Source organism: Lepisosteus platostomus, chromosome 1 (genome assembly GCF_059453375.1).
Source record: "Lepisosteus platostomus isolate fLepPlt1 chromosome 1, fLepPlt1.hap1, whole genome shotgun sequence".
Taxonomy (NCBI): Eukaryota; Metazoa; Chordata; class Actinopteri; order Semionotiformes; family Lepisosteidae; genus Lepisosteus; species Lepisosteus platostomus.
In genome coordinates, this window is record NC_142611.1 from 80,009,395 (window position 1) to 80,035,657 (window position 26,263).

General features: G+C 41.8%; 1 protein-coding gene across 5 annotated transcripts in view; it reads right to left on the reverse strand.

The window, feature by feature from the left end:
• Positions 1–335: 335 nt before the first annotated feature.
• The window catches only part of LOC148679009 (dynactin subunit 1-like), a 79,488-nt gene continuing 53,560 nt past the window's right edge, over positions 336–26,263 (reverse strand). For 4 of the 5 annotated variants that reach the window (XM_088638310.1, XM_088638317.1, XM_088638303.1 and 1 more), the window contains 15 exons: positions 25,612–25,780; positions 22,559–22,627; positions 21,930–21,992; positions 18,458–18,607; positions 15,586–15,747; positions 14,927–15,058; positions 14,369–14,497; positions 13,156–13,298; positions 12,338–12,504; positions 11,492–11,506; positions 10,590–10,720; positions 8,520–8,706; positions 7,345–7,418; positions 6,849–6,938; positions 336–2,497 (listed from right to left, as the gene is read on the reverse strand). In XM_088638310.1, the coding sequence (XP_088494436.1) occupies positions 2,360–2,497; positions 6,849–6,938; positions 7,345–7,418; positions 8,520–8,706; positions 10,590–10,720; positions 11,492–11,506; positions 12,338–12,504; positions 13,156–13,298; positions 14,369–14,497; positions 14,927–15,058; positions 15,586–15,747; positions 18,458–18,607; positions 21,930–21,992; positions 22,559–22,627; positions 25,612–25,780 (1,819 nt within the window). In that variant the 3' untranslated portion in view covers positions 336–2,359. The remainder of the gene's footprint in view (positions 2,498–6,848; positions 6,939–7,344; positions 7,419–8,519; positions 8,707–10,589; positions 10,721–11,491; positions 11,507–12,337; positions 12,505–13,155; positions 13,299–14,368; positions 14,498–14,926; positions 15,059–15,585; positions 15,748–18,457; positions 18,608–21,929; positions 21,993–22,558; positions 22,628–25,611; positions 25,781–26,263) is intronic. The other variant, XM_088638295.1, reaches the window with a different exon arrangement.

The following is a 26,263-nucleotide window of genomic DNA, read 5'->3' on the forward strand; positions in this document are numbered from 1 at the left end:
AGGTTAGAAGCTCCCATTCAGTTGGATGTAATAAAAATAATTGGTAAGTCTTGATTTTACAAAGTCAGACACAGTGTAAGCTGGATCTCCCTAATAACACTGTTTCTCAAACACCCAACCTGGCCTGTTCCCAATATATTGTAATTTGAGCTGGTATTGCAGAATATGATACATGCTGTAATCTTTGTAGCATAGGGATACCCACTACATTGACAGGTAGGTCTCAGGAAGCCTGTAAAGGCAGTGGAGCTGGGATTGTTCACCAGTGAAATAAGTCTCTTAAAAGTCCTACTGAATAAATCTTAGTCTCAATTTATTAAAAAAAGACACAGTGCTCCTTAATAATAAATCTTTATTATTAGTGTACGGTTACAGTACAGCATGACCAATGTGTGGTCTAAGATACACCATATTGAATGTAGTGCTTCAGCACATGCACACACACAGGAGGCATGGGAATGGGAGGTGGGCTTGCTATCAGGAATTTGCTGATCTAATCTCAGACGCAGTCAGTGCTGTCTCAGTATTAGGAAGCTGATGGAAGTGATAAGCTGCAAACAAAGAAAAGATGGGCATGTAGAAAGAAAAGTTCTTTGGCAAGTGTAACGTATGCTGGAACGTGCTACTGTACATACAAATGATCTAATATCGAAGAGTAAGACATCTTAATAAGGCTTTACTGAAAAAGCTGATTATCTAAGGCTGTTGCATCATTATACTCATCACCAGAGAATCGCTAGACATTCTCCTGCAGGTTCTCATTTTACTCAGCCCAGAGTGTTGGTTGAATACAAAATGATCTTCTACCCTGAAGGAAATATTAACCTAAGGGATACAGTGTTATCCATGTTTTACCTATGCATAGGTACTTATGCAACCTATGCATTTTTTCCCTATCAACTACAAACATCATACTGCTGGAGATTCCGATTTAAAGCTGTCCTGTGTCAAACTCATGACTTGCGAGAGCACTGAATGTGGCCACTGTAAGACCACTGAACCTTACTTTTCTAGGGGCAAAGACCATTAAACAGACTGCAAAACAGTTTTCCATATATAACTGAAAGTCTTGTGTACAGTCTGAATGTTGATAGTGACTTCTCATTTTCATGTCAAACTTAAAAATGAGCCTTCAGTAGATCTACTCTGTTAAACTACAGTGGAGTAGACTACTCATAATGAAATGTGGTGCTACATTTCCCTATGAAGCGTTATTAATTTTATATCTTCTTATCCTCTGTTTTGTGAAGCTACTGAACAGACAAAGGAAGAAGTTTTCAGTCAAAGATACTATGAAGGTACAGTAAATACTGCACATGTCCATCTTTTAATGTTACAACAGTGAACTGAATAATCCTGTATTTGCAGATTTTTACAAAGGAAACCTCCCATGTCAGCTCACCCCTGCTTAACAATTAGTAATAAGTGCCATGCAACTGAAAAGCATTTTGCTTAGTTTTAAAATCTCAACTTCAAAAGACTTGAATCGAAGTACAAGGGTTTGAGGCTGCGTAACAAACACCAGGTGAATAAGAATACTTAACAGCTTTATTTCCTTCAAGAATCAACTTAATAAATCTGGTCACTTAAATACTTAAGTTCATTCAAGACATAAGGAACACCCTTCCTACACAAAGCAAGGATTTTAGCCTTTTCCATGCAACTGCTTGAGTGAACACTCTTATGATCAGTACACTTTTCTGAAACAAATGAACGCATTTCTCAAATAAAAAGACTACAGTAAATAAATTAATAACTTCAGTTTCAGATGCAGCTACCTCCACTCATATGAAAATAACCATTAACTAGACAAGCCATTGGACTGGTGGTATAACGTGCTGAAAAGACATTTTCAGGAATGCAATGTCCTGGCCTCTGATGAAACATAAAGGACTTTTTTGCCAATGAGTATTTTTAACATGGAATAAAGAATAAAGTACATTTTCACTGTTATGAGTAGTTCTGAGATACCCTTTGACTAAACAGAGTATAACAGATGTGATGGGTATCACATCAATTAAACAATTTCACAATTTAGTTCACATCAAGATTCAGTAAAAATGTAGAATCTAGACTAAATCTGAAGTTGTGGCGATGGGAAACTTTTTAAAAACATATGATGGTGTTTCATGAATAACGCAGATTTTATTTTTCTTTTCGATTTTGTTCGCTAAAATTACTTCTAAAGAAAAGACTCTATGTCGCTGAACTATATTGACGAAATCCGAGTGGTCCCAAACTTGAAGGGTGCTGTGAAGAGCAGCTCTGAAGAATCGGCGCGGTGGAGGAGGACAGGCTCAGCCCGCGGGGTCTGGGAAGAGCCGGGCTGGCGGGGGCCTGGCGGGGGCCTGGCGGGGGCCTAGGAGCCTAGGAGCCGGTGCACTTTGTGCAGCTGCGGCTGCGACAGCACAAGCTTGTGCACCTGCTCCTGTCCCTTAGGGCACGGGACCATCACCTTCCCAACGTACACCATGTCCCCCTTCTTCTCCTCCTTGGCCTGCAGAGACACAACAGAGAGGCTCAGGCTGAAACGTCTCATTGACATCGGAACCGGTACCACCGATCCTACTACTGTTGTCTCAAATCCTTCATTTCTGGGGTAAACATTCATATATTACAGCAATACGGTGCTCATCATATTACTATAATCACTTTACACTACCATATGATAGGGTGCCGCACAGCGCAGCCGGCAGCAGCAATCTCTTCTCTGTACAGTAGCGTCTTTGTTGGTTTATTTCTTCGTGTTACTGTTCAGTTTATAGTTGGTGAGCAAACAAGTTTAAATTTATAAGGGACTATTTTTTGCTGGTCTGGGGAAGTTTTTAGAGATGGTAGTGAGCCAATCAAATAGAACACAATCCAGTCGGGAACATCTGTTGGGCCAATACTGAGACGCTGAGGTTTTTCAACAAAGTATTCACTTTCCTGCTTTCCTGCTGAGACAGCACAATGAATATTTTGACACAGATAATGAGACATCTACACACGTCAGAGAGAGAGAGGAAAGAAAGGCGGTGTGTGCCAAAGACTCAAGAAACTTAAACAAATCGCGTACTGATCTCTTCCTTCCATTATCCTGGCTGACACGCCACCGCTCCGGAGTGAAACAGACAAGCAGCGAGCCCAGGCCAAATTGTTACCAGAGGACGGAGATGCCTGCCTTTTGGCGTTCACAGCAACACGGCAAAAAGAGCAGGATAAAGATACCGATGTGCAAACCAACAGCTTTGGAGCGGCTGTGCGCTGGGAGCAAGATGCCCATGACTGGTATGGGTCATGGGAGAGGTATCTGTTCAGACACAAGCGCTGGCGCAACACCGTGGTCAGGAGAGGAAGTGTTTACAAGCCTGACATCCAGCCCCTATCAGTCCCTCTGCATCCATTTTACCTCCAGAGAGAGTCTCCTCAAGTTTTTGTAGGTGGGGTCTATATTCAATGCAATAAAGTCGGCGGAGAGAGTAGCCCGGACTGTTCAGGATTTTCAAAACAACTTCCCCAGTGCTCCTGGCTTTATCAAGGGAGATCTAAACCACTGTACCCTACGAAGGTCACTTATTCGTTCTCATGAATGTGTCACCTGTCCAATGAGGCTTAACAGGATATTGGACTTGTGTTCTGGATCAGTGAGAGGCATATAAATCCACTGTTAAAGCTCCACGGGTTCACCTGACCACAGTGCCGTGTGAGTGGTTCTCACCCACAAGACTGCTCTGAAGAGAAGTGAAGTCCAGCGCACGGCCTTCTGGTCGGGATCGAGGACTCTGTGCAGCAACTGCAGGACTGCTAGCAGTGCACTGATTGGCTCACGTTCAAGCATTCAAGTTCTCATCTTGACGAACAATTACTAGTTATGTGGTAGTTTGCTCTAAAATCTTGTATTCGCTAATGACACGCCCCAGGTGACAAAATCTCTCTCATCAGCTCTAAACAGGAATAAAAAAACATTCACCAAGGGGATGTTGATTTGAGTAGGGGGGGCTCCAAAAGCATGTTAAAGGTGAGATTAAGTTGGCTAAAGCAAGATATGAGGATAGAGTGGAGGGTGAAATGGGTAAAGGTCATTTGTGCTCTGCGTGGTGGGAATGTGTAAGAAGGGGTGGGGTGGAAAAACAGTTGCTGACTATGCAGATTAATTGAATCAGTTTTATCTTCGGCTTGACTTCTATAACTTTAAGGTTTGTAAATTGTTAATTCATGTTAGAGAGAGGAAGTGTCCTGGTCCTGCTTCTTTTGGGGGTAGGGTTTTGAAAAGGTTTGTTATAGACAGCCGTGTGGCATTTTTTGCTGTTTTTTCCTACTGTCATGAAATCAGAAAAAGGTTCCTAGGATCTGTAAAGCATCAGTTGTGGTCCTAGTGGCAAAAGTCAAATCCCTTATGATTACAGCAGCCCTCACCTCACTGGTTATGAAAACTTTCATTTAGGGCAGACAGAGGTGTGGAAAATGCCACAATATGTAACATGCCTTCTTGACCTTATCCTCCAGCATCTTGAGGAAAATAAGACTCAGGATATGTTGATATATTGAATGTGGTTTTTTTTTTGTATTTTATTGTATTTATCCTTATTTACTGGCAACTAAGGTATTGTCTAATATTGTTATTGATCTTAATGTTGTGGGCAGAGTTACTGATTTCCTTACTGATAGAACTCAGGCCAATACACTGTATTCTTCTACTGGTTCGCCCCAGGGATGTGTATCGTCTCCCTAACTCTGCTGTGTGAACAACCGATTGGATTGTAAGAGTTATCACCACTCAAGGCACACAATTACATTTGCAGCCGACTCTGTTACTGTTAGTTTGCTGCAAGCAGATGACTTGGACCACTTGTAGATGGGGTTGCCACTTGGCGTGAATAAAAGACATGCCAACTGATTTCAGGAAGAACCCTCAGACCTTCACTCAAACCTGCATCGGGGAGAATCAGTGGAGGTGGTAGGTAAAAACATGTATTTGAGGACTGCGCTGGACTGCAAGTCAAATGTTGAGGCAGATGTTAATTCTATTTTCAAAAAAAGGGGCCATTTTATCAGTAGGTCTTCTTTATACCATCTGCTGCTGTAAAACAAGTCGCCCCCTGGGCATAATAAAGTCTCTCTCGCAAAATGTCAACGCTGTTTTGTTGATACAGATTGGAACACTGACTTCTTCCAACACCGCTAGAAAATACCTAGAAGAATCCTAAAATATACAATTTTACCAGATTGCATGGCTTAAAACACTTTTCAGAGTTGCTTTTTGTCTTGCAGCACTGTGGGAGATTAGGAAAATATGTCCATATACTTAAGCACATTGGTGTTTCCGATTCCCTCAAAGCTTTGATTTCAGAGGACTGAACAATAAGGCACTGTGTGCTTCAGACTTTTTTCTTTTTGTGAGACTCAAGAACACCTGCTCTGAAAAATATTTCCAGTCTGCAATCTTGTACTTTTAGTTTAAAAAAGAATATAACCCTGCACAACTTTTTCAAGATGAAAGCTTGTGTGGCTTTGTATAGTTTTGTGAGCACAGCATTTTAGTCCTCCAGGAGCTAGCCATGTTTCAAAAAGCCTGCAAGACATCTCAAGACAAGAGAATAAGCAGGAAAGTTTTCCTTTTGAAAAGCATGTAGCATAACATTAGGGCAAATAATATTTTTATATTCTGTCACAGCTTAAGATCTTTAACCCAAAAAATTATCTGATGTTCTCTCACCATCAGCTTTGTAAAGAGCACTTTTTATGTTTTTTGCATAATGTTAAGACTTTTAAAATCTATTTTTCTGCATATGTATTTGAATTTTGTTTGTTATATCCTTGCTTGGTTTAAATTTCATCCTTGACAGTTAAAATAATTTAACGGGAGATATCAGATTGCTACACATGAAAATTATTCTTGGCTTTGTGATCAAGAGGCACAACAAAGACCCTTTATGCTGCCTGCACTGTTTTTCTTGATAAGTCATCAGTTTCAGTGATTGTTTGACCAAGGAAAAGGCAAAATGATCCCAAATTAAATAATTACTGATTAAACAATCGTTAAAAAAGCAATGGAAGTCAGAGGTTTTGGGCTCACTGTCACTTGCAGCAAGTACTTTTTTTCCCATTGCCTCTGAGTTTAAAAAATGGCCATTTGTTTTTACATCCATTCCTGCAAAGACTAAGAGTGTTTGGAGTTCGACAGGAAGCAATGCTACTCTTTTACCGTGCTGTAATCGAGAGCATTATGTATATGGGATTACAGTGTGGTTTGGTAATCTATTGGTTCATTTTAAATTGCAAATCACCCGCCTCATCCAGACAGCTTTGAAGGTCATGGGAGTGAAACAGCACCCCTCCCTGCAGAAAAATCCCTCATCAAACAGGCAGGAAAAATTATATCAGATCCTTCCCATAACCTCAATTCTGAATATCAACTTCTTCCTTCTGGCAAACGTTTTAGGGTTCCCAAATGTAAGTCAGATACAAACCTTCTTTTGTTCCACTATCCATTAAAGCTGTCAACGCAAATGTCAAGGATAAACACAATTTTGACTCTTACAACCCACTTGAGTGCAATACTGTATGTTTTGTGATGTGTTATAAATGTTACATGTTGCTATGTGTTATACTGTACAAGTGCAATAGAGTGATGTGCAATGTTTTTCTTCTCTTCTTTTTTTTTCTTTTGCATCCTATTTCAATGTACAGAAGTGCTGGGTGTCCATACAAAATTTCCCCCAGGGGACAATAAAATCTTATCTTATCCCTTGATAATGCAGTACTTTATGAACAGAAGGTTTCACGAGACTGAGGCAGGCTGTCAGAACCAGGTGCCAGACTCCTGATACTAGCCAGCGCGCTGCAGGTCATCTCTTCATGCTCACCTTGATGAAGGATGAGGAGGGGAAGGTGGCGAAGTCTGAGGGCACACGACCACCTGGCCTCTGTGACACCACATGCTCCACAACTTCATCCTGAGGTGGAAAAATGAAGTCAATACTCTTCTAATGTCATTGATGAAACACAAACGACAGAACTGTCCATTGAGAAGGCATATCAACCTGATGCCACCCTGTGATTACCCCTCAACCCAACACAGTAATACTCACAGACAACCATCTACTAACGTCTGTGGTATTAAATAAAGAAACGGCGAGCATACCAAGAATTAGGTTTTGGTAAATCCAATGAATTTTCTCACAATCCCTTGTGAGTTGTTCTGAAGCAAATACATCAACCAAATGACAGTGAGCTGGAGCCAGACACCAGCACATATTAAAGGATGCAAACAAGAGGAGCTTGTCGGCAGTTTAGTAGCTGAGAGCAATTTAAATTTAATTGCCCAGCCATTTCAGTTTATTTTTCCAGCTTCTGCATTACCTTCAGCCTGTCCAGCGTGTCACTCAGGGACTTGAGGCGAGCCGTTTGTTCCAGCAGCTGCACGCTGGGGCTCACTGCAGGACAAGGGAGAGGGGATGATCAGTACTGTGCCCATTGAAAAGAACAACGCAAACCTGCTTCAGCAGTCAAGCCCCCGCTGCCACACAGGGCCCACCACAAGCACTGGTGGAGGGAACAGGAATACGCATACTGGGAACCGACCTCATACTAAGCAACCGCTACTGAAGTGATTCTTAGATACTTTTTTCCCCAAATATTTTATATTTGTTCTGACTGTGCATTTTCGAGTCTTGGCTGACAGTTAAACCCCCCCCAAAAAGGCAACATATTGCCATGCGGGACGTTTCCAGTGCCAGCTGGAGAAGAACACACCCCTCTGGAAGAACAGCACTGCTTGCACAGCTGGCCAAGAGCGAGCACGTCTGGCCAAGAGCGAGCACGCCTGTGACCCCCGGATCGTGAGCTCATCCTGCACCCCTGCACCACCTGCACTCTCTTCACCAGAGACGCCCTCACAACACCCTAATGCTACACTTATCCGAGACCCTCTCATGCTTTAAAGCTGACTAAAACGGCCCAGTACCACAAACCAATTATACACGAGTTTTCAATAATTTTGCAAATTAAGTCAGAAATAAATGATCGAACAGAACTGTCCTAGCTTCATGGATTAATGAAATGTGTTGCCCTGCTTCCTTCCTTGGTTGAAAAGGGTCATTTACAGGGAAGAAAGAGTGTATTTGCTACACAGAAAGGGGCCTTAGCCTAGAATCCTGCCCAAGACCCAATATTACCCCCATATTAACATGCTTTCACACGACTGAAAGAAATATTGAGACAAACTACCACTAACTTTGACCATTAATGAATTACTTGTCATCCACTGTTTTCCACTTCAGAATTGCGTTTTGGAAAGTTTTGGAAAGTTCACTGACCTTTTAAATTTAATTGTGGACCCACACATAGACACCTTGTGTACAGTATGTTGTATCCACACGACAGGCCAGGGAGAGCTTTTCTCAATAGCCCATCCAAAGAAAACCCCTCGACTCTGGCCTGAGGAGCTGAGCTGAGCCGTGTGTGTCAGCAAGAATTCCAACTCACATGCACATACGGCAATAAACCCCTGGACTCTCTCCACTCGCAGTCCTCACCTGGCGTCTTGCCGGTGATGTCCACCACCTTGGTGTTGGCGCTCATCTGCAGCAGCGTCTCCAGCAGCTGGTTGGTCTTGCGGTAGAGGGCACTGGAGAGCACCTCTGTCCTCACGCCCTCCTTCAGCGGCAGCTTGGAGACGCACAGAGGCGGCAGGGAGGCCAGCTGGGTGCTCATCTTCTCAGCCTGCAGTCAAGTGGACAAACCCACACTCAAAAGCCTGAGGCAGGCAGCACAGGCGACACAATGTAACCCTCACACCAGGCTGTCACAGACAGCGGAGCTCTGACTTCGATCAAACTGGGAAAACAAGTGTTCCAGGTATTCCATAAAACTAAAAATACTCTTCAACGACAGCAGTCTTTTCAAGATTCATAAAAAAAACTAAGCATGAATGACACATGCCTATGAACAAAGTGAAAGTGACTACAACTCTGCAACTTTCAGAGTGCGTCACAAGACATTTAAACAAAAATGTTGACAGGGAAAATGTTTAAACTATTTTCAGTATTAAAATGGCATAATTAAATCAATAGGTTTACAGTCATATGACTTCCACGTGGTGGGCGTTCTCTGTGCAAACTGGAATACTTCACTAGCACTGACGCTCAGCCAGGGAGGGTCCTTTACCACAGTTTTACTAAGAACTGCCTGCAAACCATTCCATACCCTGAACATCTGTGGGCCCAAAGTGTGAGTATATCTGTATTACCAATGACTTTCAGCTGATCACACTTACTTTCTGCCCAGTATTCCCTGTGCTACGGAGGAACTGGACTGCAGCTGTACCAGCTGCACATCTGTTTAGCTAACTGAAACACAGCAATCGGTTTCTAAGCTCACAGCAGGTCGGCACAGCGATTAGAGACTCCAGGACAATGTACTGTGCCAAAACAAAGAAGTGAGAAAATCCTTAAAGATTTTTTTTTACCTCCTGAATTTCCTTACTCCGTTTTTACCCTTGGCAAGTACTTATAGTGCCAAGTTGAACATAAGGTTAAACACCACATTCCTCTTTCTAAAGAAGCATTCAAAACATTAGTCTCAGTTATAAATCAGGACCACACAGCTGCTGATATGTCATATGAAGTAATGTACTCGGCTGTTTTTCAATTTAGAACTGCCAGTAATGTGCACTGCTGTGTAATTATCACATCTCCATTGCGATACATCTGGATAACTGACATTCAACACAAAATTCTGGCAAAATTATAATTTCATAAGAATAAATAAGTATGCACATGTGTACACACAGCACCATGCAGTGAGCTGACCTGGACCTAAAAGCAAATTCAAACCCCGCTGGACTGCTTCAAACTGAAACCAAGGGGTCACCAGGGCATAGAAAAGAAATGGGTTCAACCTCAGCTCCTTCTACTTGAGAATATTCTCTCTGTAATATTCTGTCCTGTATGGCAAGAAAGTTTTCCTCTCTTATATAGAAAGTTTCATTGACAAACGATCTTGTCTAAACTGCAACTATGTAGCCCCCATCCTGGGACATGAAATCTTCTCCACACCTGCCGAGAACAACTCTCTAGGAGCTGCTCCAGAGTTAGCTGAACCACCAATCCAGGAGACAGCGGATTCTGTCCTGGCGGCGGAACAAGGGACCAGCTCTGCGCGGTCCCACAGATATTTCAGAAGTCGTGGGGCTGGGTTGCCAGTCCAGGACTGGCCGGAGAGATAAGAGCACATGAGCGCTTGCGAATACCTGGGAGTGTCCCGGGATGAGCTGGAATGACTTTGCAATCAAAATATACTTTGCTGTCAATTTGCTGTGTTACTGTCAATTGTTATCTGCAAAATGGGGACAGAGGAGGTGAGCCTAACCTCGCAATTATCGGCATTGAAAGCTCCTCTCTTTCATAGTTAAAGCTGACGGATTTTGTTCATAACTGGAGTTGCTCTGCTATTTCTTTGCTACCATAGGAAATCAGCTACTACATAGTGATGGAACAAAAGGCTCCATCCGGAACATATCAATTATTGTTGTTCTCAAGCTAGAGGCCGGGTCAAAGAGTTTTTACAATGGCCATCAATTTTCTGCACTGGGAGCCCCTGCTTACCTTAAGACGGTTGTTCTCGTTCTTGAGGTTCTTGATGCTGAGGCGCTGGGCCTCAATCTGCTGCTGAAGGAGAGGAGAGTCGATGACTTGCATGGGGCCAGCACCCATCCCCATCGCGGGCACAGTGCCTCCTGTGAAGAACAGCACGCATCCCGGTGAGCATCACCACGCTCCAGCTCCATCACGAACCAGTGAGCGCGGAGACTGGTGCCCACAGGTCACTGAGCTTCAGACCTACTACCAGGTGGAAATCCAATATTCAGTTCTAATTCAAAGGCCACTGAGTATGACATTTTTCACTTGGCAGTCTGCTCGCAAGGGTCATGCATAGACCACAGCTATCAGCTTCAGCACAGAAAGTCACCTATTCTAGAAAACATGCTAGCACATAGTCGAGCCACATGAGCAACCCAGACTACATTTAACAAGAAACATCACTTCTGCGGCTTAACCACTCAAACTTAGATCTGTCATAGGAACTAATTGACCTTTGAATATAAACAGAACTCTTAAGACCATTTGAAACAGCAAAATGTCCTCACTTTAGGTAGAAGTGAATGAATTTCAACCATTGACAATGTCTTATTCAACCTTGGCAGAAAATAAAGAACCAACGTGTTGCTTTTAAAAGAAGCACCTGTATGATTTTAATTTTACTTTCCAACAATGAAGAGAATGCAGATAATTCTGCCAACATGCAATCTGCTTTGTAAAGCAAAATTCAACATCTCAACATGCAAACATGGTACTTCGAATACCCCTACTTAGTATTATCCATTAGTGTATTTTATTAAAGCACTGCTACTGAGAAATTCACTGTACAGCATGACTCCCCTGGGGGGGGAGAGGCAGGCAGGTGTGATGACAGGCAGATGAACTATAGCTGGCAATGGATACAATACCTTTCTGCTGTTCATCTGCAGATTGAAGAGGGGACAGCATTGAGGAGAAGGGGAATATAGAAAGACAGTTAAATCAAAGCAGAGGTTAGGTGGAGACTCTGTTCTTGTGTTGTGATAATGCAGAATATAGCTTGTTAAGAAGCAGAGTTTAGAAGCATATTTGAAGCGATAGTCTTTGATACAAAAAAGATGAAAACATAGCATAAGCTTGCCTAAGAAACACGTGAAGACTCATTAATTGGCATGTCATAATTGGGTTTGGCATTTACCATTAAGAGAAGATAGAACTGGAGATGTAATAATGCTAAACTGAAATCAATATGAAAACATTTAACTCAGTGTACGCATCTGTAAAATGAAGGTAGGATTTTGGATGCGTGCCTATTACTCTGCATTTAAGTTACTATTATATTAGAAAAGGCTACTTAGTTCATTAATTTTCATAGTCGCAAAATAATCACATACGTTTGTGCTGCACAGAAATGGACATTTATCCATAGCAAAGATCTTAGTGTTACTTTTCCTGATTGTTCTTCCCTATAGTAGGAGATTAACTATTTTTTAATTCTAAATGAAAAATCATAACAAGCACCAGCTTCGTCATGGTAATGAGGTACCTGAGATACTGGGGGATTTTTTTAATTTTGTGAAGGATTTCCTGAGCTAGATTCTTTATCGACACAAGTCAACTGTTATGCATGTGAAGGATCACAGAAGAAAGACCAGTCCTGAATACAGCTTCAGAGGCGCTCTGGTTCCTCCAGCTGAACCCACAGACCTGTCCTCGGCTCTGTGCAAGAGAGCCCCTGGACGGCAGTGCTCAGGACCGCCAGCTGGCAGACTCACCCCCTGCCAGGCCAGTGACGATGGAGGCGATGCCAGAGGCGGGGGGACCTCGCAGCCCCTCGATGGTCATCTTGGACTGGTTGTTGATGCGCTGTTTCAGCTCTGCCTTCTCCGACTCCAGCTGGTCGATATCGGCCTGCAGAGCGTCCATAGTCTCTTCAAACTCCCTGTGGAGAGGGAACAGCGTCAGCAGAGCGCGTCTTCAGGTTTCCATGCACTGGGCATCCAAGCTTAATAAGGTACACTTCAATTCAGATAGAAAGGGCACTTACGCAACATTTTATTTACCTGAATAAATAAAATCGAAATAAGAGTGGGAGTTAGCAGAGAGCGAAAGCAAGGACAGAAACACAAATTGTATAAGAATCCTGCTTAGGCACCTAGCTTTGTCCGTCTTTATTTGAGTTCTGCTTTTTAATTTTGTAACATACTCCATTTCCACTGGCCTGTCACTCTCTCCTTCTCTAGTTAAAGACCAAGAGATAAGTTGGTAGTATTTGCTTCTTGAGGGACTCCCATTAACAGTGCTCAGAGCGCAGGATGAGGTCAGTCTGAACCTGGTCTTTGGATTCAGCGAAAGGCACGGTACACGATTAGCAGAGCACTGTCACCGTTGGGTGGGCTTAGCTTGGTCAGGGTACTATTATTATATATTATATATTTTTTTACGTTAACTTCATCATGCGCCTCCTACTTGAGTGTAAACGGCTACTCTCTCCCCCTGTGCGCTCTGACCCCTGACCAACCCCCTGGCCTGTGTATTTGTGGACTCGCCTGGATCACCAGCACAACACAATCCCCCCCCACCCGACTCTTACTTCTCTTTCTTCTTGAGCAGCGTCTGGGTCTCGTCCAGCTTGGTCTGGATCTTCTCCACGCGTTCATCTGCGTCTTTAGAGGCGCTGTCCAGTTTCTTCTCTAAGAGGCTGAGGCGCACATTGGCCTCACTCAGCTCCTCTCCCTGTGCAAAAACAGCAGGGAGGTTCATGCCAGGCCATTTGGATTCAAGCACACACAAGCATGAATAGTAATCTTGTAGGAATTACGTTTTACTCAACGTAAATGTAACATCTGGTAAAAACAAATGTAATATTATCTAAACACATCTTATAGTTTAAGGTACACATTAAAATAAACATGTAAGTATTATAAAGCTTTCATTCAAACATTACATTAGCATTATAACCAGCATAGTCCCGAAGTTCATCTGTTCATTCTGCAGCTTTAAAAACAGATTAAATTAGATGTGATCAAAGGCCTTTTCAGGATCTAAAAGTTTGTGGATGGGGTTTTGACACCAGTGGTGGCATTAATTAAATATCTGTCATTCCAGCTGCAATAAACCCCAGTTAATCTTGATGAATCAATTCAGTCATGTCAGCATCAAGTCTACATGCAAGCACAGAGATGGGCCGATAGTTAGCACACAGAAGGCCCCTATTGTTTTTTCAGTAATATGAAATAGCATTTGTCACCACCACTTCGTATTAATAGTGGGAATATTCTCAAAGATTTCGTTGTGGTTGAGTCAGTGAAAATGCCTTTACTACAGCTTTAAAAATAGTAAGTCTAGGCTTATGGATAATTCTGCCTGTAGTCTGAGGAAAAGACCAAGTTCCTTCTTAGTGATATCCAATTAAAGTGCTTTTAAGGAGTGCTGGCTCAGCCTGCAGTTCTGCAATACTGCACAAATGAGATTTGTTAAAATTGGAAGCAAGATGTGCAGCAGCATACCCGATAAAGCCCTTTTTTTCCAAATCCTCAAATCATAAATTGCTGAAACCATAAAATGTAAGGGTCACTCACTAAGGCATGAGTAAAACAAAAAAAAATAACATTTGTATTAAAGTGAGAGTCGAAACAAATCCTTTGGTAGTACAGCAGTGTTGAGACATCATCTTGAAAATGTATATTTGCACATATACTGACTAATGTCTAAATATATTGTGTTATGATAAGTGGAGCTGTAGTAGCAGCCTTTCATTCCTGCAGGGGTGCAGTGCTTCTCTTCAATGAAGAGCTTCAGCTCACCTTGATTTTGAGAGACTTCTTCAGCTCCTTGATGACGGTCTCCCTGTCCTCCAGTTTGAGCCCCAGGCCTTCGGCATCAGTGATCTCAGCCCGCAGAGCAGCGGCTCTCAGCTCCACTGGAGGAGGGTTCTGTGGAGAGGAGGGGCTTCAGACTGGACAGCCTAGAGAGCAGCACACTGAAGCAATGCACCAAACACCACTGAAGAAAAACAAGTTGGTTTCATTCATACATTTCTGCCGCTAAGAGATAAGAGATAAGAGAGAGATCACTTTATTGGCCATAAACAATTTCTTGTATTAGAAATTTGTCTTTTTGCATACCCCTCTCCATAAGACACACAGACAGGGAGAGAGCAGCTTGGGGTCAGAGTGCAGGGTCAGCCATTTATACAGCGCCCCTGGAGCAGTTGGGGTTAAGGGCCTTGCTCAGGGCCCCAATGAAGGAGAATTCCTTTGCCGGCCGCGGGAAACGAACCAGCAACCTCCCAGTCACAGGCGCGGATCCTGAGCCACAGAGCCATATTGTGCTTTAAAAATACCCTCTTCCTTATTCCTGACCTTGTACTGCGGCCGCTCGGCGTCGTACTCTCCCTCCTGCATGGCAGTGGCCATCTTGTTCATGGTGGCAATGACAATACTGCAGGACTGGCGCAGACACTCATGTGGGTTAATGCCCTGGGAGCCGTAGATCTGCAGGGAAGAGACAGTTGGTTTGACACACGAAAGTAGACAATAACTGGGAAATAAACACAGTGCAATTTTCAGCTTTCAATAACGTGCATGTATAGGGTGAAACTGCTTTTCGTATTACAGAATGTAAATCTATTGGCTTAGTAAGGACCCTGCAGAATACTCTTTCTGTCCTAAAATCAGTGAGGACATACATGGGCATGTTAACAAAGCAGACAATAAAGCCATACGTTAAAGACAAGCTTTTTGAGAACCAATTTGTATTATTTTGTGAGCATAAACCTAACACGGAACAAAAACAACCCCTACATTTTCAGAATTCTCACATATTCTTCTATACTGTAGGCCCCTGTGAAGCTCATAAGCAGACATTGTATGCAACATCTCTACTATTTCACCCTTTTGGTTTGTGTGTCAAATCCAATGTTTACAGGTACAATGCTTAAAAACGCAAAATTGGGATGACAGGCACCCCAAAACTAGCAGGAGCGCAAGGCCCCTCCACACCACTGGGGGGCGCTGCCTACCTGCTCTGCAGCCTTGAAGGCCAAGTCCTCCAGTTTCAGGGCCGCCAGCCCCTCCTGCTCAGTCAAGGGAGCAATCATCTGGGCCCCGGCTGCAGCCACCTCCTGCAGGACGGCCACCACCCAGGTCAGGTGCTTCCTGCAGTCCATCAGAGTGTCCGACACCTGCGAGGGGGAGAGAGGAGGGGACAGGACCACGCAGAGCTGCTGTTAAACCCAGAGCGCAGAGGGGGGCATCCTGACGATGTGCCCCCCACAACTCAGGTGCTTATTTGCAGAATGAACAGGGATGCATCTGACAGACAGGTAATACAGCACTTTCTCTAAGGTACTTCCACACCCACACTGGTACTGGATAATGCAAGAAACCAGGTAACTGTGCTACCAGCTGACACGTCCTACAGAATAATGGAAACAAGTCAAAGAAAAAATATTTTTAACACTGCTAGGAATATCATTAGATTATCAACATATATTTTTTCTATTGTGGTGACCAAAACTGAATGCTAATTCTAAAATAAATCTTTCTAGTGCATTACAGTTATAAACAAAATCCCTTAAATTAATCCTAACACATTCTAACACTGTTTGCCTTTGTATTGCTTACCAACATTGTCTAGAAGCTGAAAAAATGCAGTGTTCCTTCTTTAATATACGGTATATAGTTCATGTTTGAGCTTCCTGCATGTAACACAGTGCACTTATCTACATCTTGTATACACGTTTGTAATTAATTTAATTGAATACCTACGACCTGCAATTAGAGAATTAATCTTTTATGAAGAACTAAACATACCACATCATGTGTTTGAAAGAGCAACTAGGTACATTCTCAGGCTCTGACTTTTAGAACTGAATGCTTTCAGTCTTAAGCAGAGAAGACTAAAAAAAGGAATCCTGAATCAAACATTCAAAATCCTCAAAGGACCCCAGCCGACCTCTTTAAAATCAACAGTGAAACATGAATCAGAGGATGCAGGTGTAGTCTACAAGGAAGAGCCTTTGAACACAGGAGGAACATCTTGCCATTAAGGCTTGTGGGAATCTGGAGGCAGATACCCAGCCCTGTGTTCAAAGCTGGTAACATCACTTCTTCCTCAGATCAGCTGAGACAGACTGACAGAACAGATTAAAATGATAGCAAAGTCCTATTTGTCTCAATTTCATCAATAGGTCCTCCTTGGTTCTGTAATGTAATGTACCACATCTTTTACAGGACAATTAAAAAACATTTGTTGATCTAATACGAGAAAATTCACAAAAACACTGAGATGTTTTTCATGCAGCAGCAAATTAGAGAGCCATGTGAATTTCCAATAAAAGTTGATAACTACTTATTACTTAGAGGTGTAAATTATGTTAACTCTTATATTTAATTATATTATGTTTTCAGTTTATTACATTATAAAATAAACACAGATTGCCATTGTCAGATCTAGTGAAGCATCTTCAAAGTCTATTCGGAAATTACAGCTTAAGTGAAAAGGAATGCCTAAAATACTGCAATGGTGAATACATGTCCAGAAAAAACTAGCCTAAAAGGAGCAACTTTAAATGCATATTTTTTGGGACTGCCTTTATTGTTACTGTTGGTACTGCTGGTATCAGCTCTAGCTCAATGATACAGGTAGTGATACATCGCGACCCATTCAGCTACAACTGATATGATACTGTGTGTTTTAAGTACAGCAGATGGAAACTGTTTTTTTTGCATTAAAAGGGGATGGAGGATGATTCACACTTTCTATGATCTCTTTCCAACAATGAAAATGAAAAAGATATCTTTCACTTAGGATTAACTGCTGCTTACAAATTAACAAAACAAGCAATAAATATCAACAGCCATCTGAAAAAGACCTACAATTAAAAACACACTGAATGCAGTGACCCTGGGTTTTATAAACTGCTTTCTTCCTTTATATCTAGAAATCCCGGATAAAAATCCCATTTTACAAAATACTGTTTATTGCTTTAAAATGTCTTCAATAAGGCTGCAAAGAACTAGAGGGAGAAAATATTTCCATTTAAATTGCAGTACCCAAGAATACAAAAAAGTTGCTAAGTAAATTACTTTGTCATTCATTCACAAATACTACCTCAGCAAGATTACTAAAAAGACGTACCAACTTGATTACACCATATGTTGGAGAAACAAGTAAAGGAAAAGCTGAGAATTAAATTGCTGGAAAATGTTTGCAAAACATGAGCCTCAAAAGTCATTTACCTGTGATCATAATTGTCCACTCAAAGCCACCCTTAACGTTCCCATGTCATTTGGTGATCTTTGTTTTTAACACCTACTGTCACTCACTGCCGCTGCAGCTCTGCTGCTTACACTGGATGAAGTCCTCAACCAGCGCTTCGTCACGTGTGAGGAACAACTCCCACCGCTAAAAACTCCCCGACCACCGATGAACTGAGCAGATATTTCCATGATCCTAGTGCTATTGGTACAGTATGTGACGTGCAGATTAAAAACGAGATGATTTCCCCAAAACTAAATCTAAATAATATCAAAGAAAAAAAAGGTGTGAATGCCGGCAGAGGGTACTTAAACCACGTGTTCGAGGAAATTGGAAAACTAACCCTGGAAAATACCTTTTATTATTCTTAGAAAACACTCCTTCTGAAGCTCCTTTCCATTATGAAGTTGCAGCAATTAAATGTAAAGAATGTGGGACTGACTTATTTCTATATTACGTTAGATGACACCAGGAACATTTAAGAACATATTTGCTTTTATACTGTGATGTTTTTCTTAATATTTAAAGGGCTGTATGTTGCCTACATGCTGTGTTGCAACACATTTCATTGTTCGGCATGATCAGTGCTATGGAAATGCCGCTTGGACTGGCTCGGAGATTTGGTGAAGTACCTGCTGCCCAAAGGTAAGCGCGGCAGGAATCCCGGGGACGTCTGTCCCTGGCATCCGGCGGCGGATCTTCTTGCAGAACTGCCGGATGTCGCTGCAGGACGTGTCCAGGTCCTTCAGCAGGATGGCGAGACCGGCAGCTTCCTGTCCTGTCTGCAGGGGAGAAAGGGAACCTGCCGCTCACAACCACAGTCACTGTGGATCTTAAAACCATGAATCAAACCACAAACCTCGGCAAAGACCCATCCTCCCAGGACACATCCGGTTATTACCACTATATTCTAGCAGCCACGTCAACGGAGAAGACACTTGGCTTGGAGAATAATTTATACAGCAGGGCTTTCACTGGCGCAAACTGAGGGAAGCTGCTTGCAGTCCGGTGTCTAGAGCTCTTTACCCCACCCTGCTGCCGAGTTACACGAGACAATAATCACACATAATCAGACATTTAACATTGGCACGGCCATAATCTACTGATCTAAAATGTTATGGCTTTCATTTTGTTAATGACTACTATTTCAACATAAGACACGTCAATAATCTCAATAATTTTTTCTAGTACAATATTACAAATACACCCCATACAACAGAATTGTATGCCGAATTGTAAGCTATACAATTCAGTGCAACTGAAAAGCACTTTTTACAATAGTTACTGCACGGTGTAAACTCACCCCCACATATTGCTTTAATTAGTTCAGGAAGATTTTTGTGTGCCTGAGTTCTCCAGGCAGCTTAATTAGTTATGGATACTCATTGCGGATTATGTGTGCCTCACATTTCATGAGGTCAATTACATTATGTAAAAGAAGCATAACTGTGTTTAAGCACATGTGCTTTCTTGGTCAGATTTTACTGATTCAGCCTTGCTAAATAAAACATTTACAGTGCAGTTTTACTAGAAACTGTAGAAGTATATTCGAGACCATGGACTAAACATGAAAATCTGTACTTGCATCCTGTGAAATGGCAATAAAATGGAAATCAAACATCCACATTACAAAGCACTGTTTGCTAACATTAGCATTTTTTATGTATGAATTCATTTTAATACATTCTCAATCATTCACTGGCCTTCTCCCACAGCTGAGGTTAATCATCTCCCATGAATCTGAAGGAGACTGGTTTGACTGATGTAGGACCGCACACTCTCTGGCAGGCTAAGCAGGTGTCTTGGGAGACATCTGGTCTCGTACTGTGTGATGAGGTCATGGTAAGCTCTCATCAACACTCCCCCTTTGCTTTCTCATTCTGATACCTTTGGGCCTTTAAAGAAATGGGCTGCTTCCTAAGTTTTCCGATCTGGTTTGGTCAAGGACCATAGCCTCCTAGAATTCAAACAGATGTTTAATTTCTACCTGTTTGTTTATAGCATATCTTCTAAACATTTCTGCTCTCTGCTGGTGAGACTGCCTTGGCTATGCAGGAAGAATAATACAACCAACCAAACGGAGCTGACAGCAGATGACCATGGCTTCAACGTTTGTGGTGACTTCTTGGGAGGGAATACTGAGGTCAGTGCAGCTGTCCTCTCACTCGATGTGTAAAACTTTTCATAAATAACGACGGTGATAATAAGCGTTTCCTATATGGTGTCTGTGTTTCAGCTCCATGCAGCAGAAAGGACGATGGAGCAGTAGATCATCAGTTCGGACTCAGCTTTTGTAGCGCAATCCTCAAACACCCACATCCCACAAACACAGGGCCAAAGACTGCACTTTTTCAGTCTTCTGTAAAGGGATAGGGAGTGCTCTACATTCTCTAGACACTCACTGTGGAACTGAACTGATGGTGTTGGGACGTGTGCATTTGGAGCTGGCTGATGGAGGACTGAATGTTAAGTGTAATCTTCTCATATTCCTCAGTAAATATGTTGGCAATTGTCTGGAGATTCATTTCTATGAAGAACACATACTGCCGTATTATCAGCATACAGGAATGTGATGATAGAATTTAGAGTGGTTTTAGTTGTGGACTGTTTATTGGGGTCATTGCATTTATTCTTCCATTCAATTAGTCAGCTGCACTCCAGCAGGAAGCTTGTCTGTAATCAAACAGAGCAATGTGCTGAAAACATTGAGAATATTGGAATACTGAAAATAGAAATGGGTGCAATGACACATCCTTGGTTAACTCCTGTCTGGACTTCAAATGTCTATGTGACATATCCATTTGTAAGCATTACTGCATGTATAAAACACAAAACAGCAGCCGATATTTGAAGATGCATGAATTTTGAAGTAACCTATACTTGATGATGATCTCCCAGAGTTCCTCAGGATTCAAAGGAACACAAAACCTTTGTCAAGTCAAAGAATGAGAAGCAGAGCTACTGGAGCTCTTCCTACGTTTTTCATGTACCTGTAATTGACAGACTGTTAAAGTCAAGCCTGTCATGCCTCTGAGACCAACGCTAAGAATGCAGGAGAAGCTCATTATCAAGAGAAATGAGACACCTCAGGGAGAGTCCTAAAATCATCCTTCCCAATAGGCATAGCAGAGATTCCTCTATATTTTTCACAGTTGTTATTTGTCCTTATTCTTGAAGATTGTCAAAATCCCGACTCCTTAAAATCACTGAGCACAAATCTCCTGTCCACTGTGCTTAAAAATTTCAAGGTGGATTCCTTCACCCCCTGCTGCTTTGTTGTGTTGAAAGTGAACATGCAAATGAAGAACATCATGAAATACTGGTAAAAAGCCCTCCCCAAACTGGGTGATGTGGGATGAAATTGAATATATTATCGATGGTGGTGGACTGAAGGAAAACATCCTGCATCTCTTTCTCAGGAGGTCTCACCCTACATTGTGTCTCAAAAAGACTGGTCCTGGGCCCCTACAGGTTTTGAACAGTCCCTGTGCCAGTAAAAAATTTAAAGGTTTGTGTCTGTGAGAGGCTGAATTTTGTTTATCTGTCCACCTACAGAACCATTTCAAAGTTCTCCAGTGCTTGTTAGTGGTCCAGCTGCTTCTTTGTGTTATTCTGCTGGTCGTTCTGCTTCAGACTTGTCATAAGCGAGCAGACTGATTATCTGGTCACTTTTGTCATAGCAATCCTGGCATTTCCTGGTACAAAATCATTCAGACTTTCACTTTAATGATCTTAGATTCCCATGGTGGAAACTGGTCCAACAATCTAATATCAGCCGTTAAAACAGGATGAATAATCATCTGAATGAGAAACAAAAGTAATCTTCCTCAAATCTTAAATGCGTTTAACACAACAGGTATCAAGGTGTCTCTTTTTTAAGAAGAAGTACGAATTAGTAAAGTCATCCATCTGTCCTTGATCAGAAAGCTACTTGATCCCAACATGAGCTACAGCAACATGTAGCTTAAGCTGGAAGCGAAGAGAGCAAGACGGACCTACACCCTAAATAGGACACCAGTCCATCGCAGGGTGTGAACACACTAGCGAACAGTGATAACTTAGAGACACCAATATACCACTTAAGCTAGGAAGAAGAAACCCCACCTGAAGGAAAGCCCGCAGTCGGCCCACTTCAACTGCCATGCAGTCCAAGGCACTCTGGGTAAACTGAAACCAGAAAAGAAATTTTGACACTTATTTACACCGGAAGCCAGAGCTGTTAGAATAGGACCAAAAAGCCACAAGTAAACAATGTTTCTGAAATTAAAATGAAGGCAGTACATCTTCCATACACCATCTCACAATAACATATACATAAGACAAAAAATCTGACTTACACATTCTGAACCTTAACATTAATTTTTCTAATTATTAGGATACCACTCTCACAAGTAAAGTAGATAAATGAGTACTATCTTCAATATGTTTAAACATCTCTTCTAAGAGGAAATGTTCTTAATATACAAGCTCTTATAAAATATGGTGCTCTTAATTAAACACAGGAAGGGGTTTATCTTCAGTAAGAGGGTTATCCCCTTGTCAACACCTACAACCAGATCAAATTATCCAGCTAGCCTCATTTTCTGAAGTTAGGAAGTTTATATTAACAGAGCAAAAACATTGAATACGAACCTTGAAATATGTTCAAGCCCACAGAGTAAATGGTGCATTCCTACTGAAGCCTCGCTAGCAGACTGCTGCAAGGGTAATGGTGTTGATGGCTATGCACTTACCCTGATGTGGTCAGCCAGCTGCATAGTGCAATCCTCAGGCTGGTCAGCCAGGTGGATACTGTACAGGTGCTGCAGGGAAAGGAAACAGCTCAGCTAAGCCTGGAACAATATTCCTGCACAAGGCAAGCCTCTCAGGATTGAAAGGAACAGCTCAGCTAAGCCTGGAACAATATTCCTGCACATGAAACGGGCCTCTCAGGACAGCAGTATGAGCTGGCATGCTCAGAATGATCTAGGTGAGAAAAAATGCACTACAATCACAAGATAAACTGGTAGTGACCTGCAACCAACTCATGCAATTCCATCTGCCCTGGGGTGTTCGTCCTGAACAGGTCCCCTGTCACATCGAACAGTAACATGTTCTAATATCAACAATTTCCCCAAGGAAACTACACAAATTATGCTGAAAATAATACTGTGAAATAAAGTGATTCTTATTGCTTCTGCGTTACACTGAATTGCTGCTTCTTTTCATAACTGATTTCTCATATGTACTGGAAATGAGTCAATGTCAATCCCAACAGTCCTTGAGAAAGCAATCTCTTTTCATTTTTCATGGGTACATTTGCCAAGAAACAAAATAACTTAAATTTCAAAAAGGAGGGACAGGCCGCGGTCAGCGATTGCAATAAATTGCAGATGTAAAATAAAGAATGGAAATTTAAAAACAGAGCTTCAACTATCAACAACAAACAAATAACTAAAAAAAAACTAATTTGATCTTCCAGGGACAAGATAAAGCTATATGCTAAAAAAACAATCTGTGTATGAACATATTTTTGAAAGCAGAAATGTCTTGCTTTGCAGCGTTATGTTACTATTAATGGTGCGCAACATCTAGAGACTCTGCACCTGCACTTTCTTAGCCTTTATCCGATCTTTCAATTCCCAGTATGCGGCTCAGGACACTGGGATAGCAGGATTTCTGCTGCTCCAAAGCTGTGGATTGATCTCCAGGCTGATACAAGATCTTGCAAGCCAACTCTTTAAAAATACTCTTAAAATTCTTTCATGCAATAGCCTTTAAATCTGTTTAAATGACTGCTTTATGTTGGGTATACTTCCCTCTTTTTGGCTATTTTGCCTGTTTTACTACGAAGTGCTGCGAAAAGAGGCACCATGAAAGACACAGGATAAAATAAGCTATCACTGTCATGAAAAAGGAAAGGACGTTTAAGATAGGAACTGAACCTTTTGAGTCTTTAACAGAGATGGCCACATGGGAACTCGATTCAAGAATTTAAAATCATGGATGCCGTTGACCAAGGTAACGCAACTTCTTACGAAAACACAGTGAAACACAAACCAGAGGGCACAAATTGAAAACAGGAGGCACTCCTTTAGCCAAAGTGTTGTGGGAATCTGGAACAGGGTCCCCAGTCAAGTTGTTAAAGCCAATAGCTAGATGAGATCCTTGAGTTTATTAACTAACGACCATATGGTCTAAATGGGCCACATTGTTACTGTTCTTAAATGAATAAGCACTCTCCCGTCACTGCCATAAAAATCATCTGTCAAAAAAGTAATTTTATGAGGATTTTCCCCACATTATGATTTCATTATTAGCCAGAGAAACAGTTACAGGAAAAGGACACGAGGCAGTGGTGATGACAGTCCAGATGTGTAAATTGAAGGTTGTGGTCCAGTGATTACAGATAAGTGTGGCTGGATGATTTACTGAAAATGGCAAATCGGTATCATGTAATCCAGGTGTAGAATTAATTTGTTTTTGTGTTTTAAAAAGTAATTCACTGGTTGTAGGTCTGGGATCCTTATTTAGGTGGCTAAGACCCTTGAAGAATGTGTAAAATTTGTAAACACTCTGTAGAGTTAGTATTCCCGTGTCTGAATGCACCCCTTCTTCGTGTTAAGACATATCTATTTCAAATAGATTGTTTTCCATAACACAACATTAGATTCTTAATATAGTTATGAAAAAGCTTGCAGTTAATGTATAAAAGGCACTCAGCAATGTCTATAATTCCCTGTGCAGTGGATGAGAGTGCATTGTTACTTCTCTACATAGCTCTCCGAAGGTTATCGTAATAAACAAATCTGCTCCAAACTGCACTGAGAATTCTTGCCTCCCTGCACAGGGCAAGGCAGGTGACCACATTTGTTTCTAATCACAGGAAACTGGGTGTTTGCAGCCCTCTCTGTGTATTGCTACACTTTGTTCTTCATGCACTTTACTGTCTTATAAGAACTGCAGTGTTTCATGTGTCCTTAATGATGTCAGAGGGATCAAAGTAATAATAATAAAGCCCTTGTCTGGGAGGGGAAAGCCGTAGAGGATCGTGCCAGCATGCATGGGGTGGGGAGGAGAGATGTGGCATGTGTGAAAGTAGTAAAAATGTTTACGTGTTCAATTAATGAGGTCTATATCAATCTCTGATATTTCATGTAAGGGCCAACTTATATGCTACTTAAGTTTAGTTTTTACTGAATTTGGTCAAATTCATTTTTCTCACTATATTAAGGCAGTGTGAGGAAGGAAAAATCAAGATGAATAAATAATGGCAGGCAAGGAAAAGACTGTTTTGGTTGTTCTGGTGATCATGTTTACAATCAGGACATTTAAATGTATGTGCTCTTCCGAACAGAAACCTGCTTAAGAGGCTGCAAGGTGGTAACTGAAACCTATGGCAAGATCTGGAAAATGAGTTTGGGTTATTTTCTATAAAAACGTAAAATCATCTTCATACTGTGGGATTTTTTTCACTATCTCACCTTCATTACCAGTAATGGAATGAAAACTCTCCCACAAGACAAACAAACCATTTTCCCTGCACTTCTACAAAGCTCACAAGCACAGTTCTCTTCTACAAAAATGTGAAACCTATTGGCTCAATAAATGCTGCTATTCCCGTCTCTACACACCAGTAAAACAAACGTATGGAAGACATTTCTGCTGGACAGACAGATGCCACTGAGTATCGGTGGCGAGTGAATCCATACAAGATAACAGGTGGAATTATAAAGGCGATGGTCTAGTGTGGTTTACTATCACTACTTCGCTTACACTGTCCCTCCCTGGTTTTTCTGTGCTGTACCTGGTAGTACTTGATGGCCTTGGTGAGAGGCTCCACGTGCACGGTCTCATCCAGCTGGTCCTTGTGCAGCAGGTCAATGAGGAAGTCCAGGGAGCGCTCGTGGACACTCATCTCGGGGTACAGCAGGCCGATCTTCTTGTAGACCTCCACACTGCACTGGTTCAGAGCTCTGCAGGGCAGGAAGAACCAAGGTCAGAGTCTGCTGACCGAGAGGACACCCTGCTCTACCAGCAAGCCCCCAACACTACGAAAGTCCTGAAGATGTTCCAGATTAAGGAGAAACATGAAACCTGCTAACATAAAGCTGCGCCACAGTCTAGGAACAAAACAGTTAACAGTGTGCAGCCACTGATCGTTTCAGTTTAAAATGGTATTAAAAGTCCTGAAAAAATCATAAGCACTTCATGAGATACACATCTTGCTTGTGTATATACTTTGACCTTATGTGGGAAAAACTAAAGATTAAAACATTTTTATTGGATAAACAAGGTTATCAAAAAATCATACCGTTGAACAAATGTGTGCCTCTTACTCTCTTCCAGAGTAATAAAATAGCATTAACATCGCCCCTGAAGGAATAAAACAGCTGCTCATATGTTGAAGATTCTATAAGAATTTCAACTCAATAATGCTTGAAGCACTTCCCAGACAC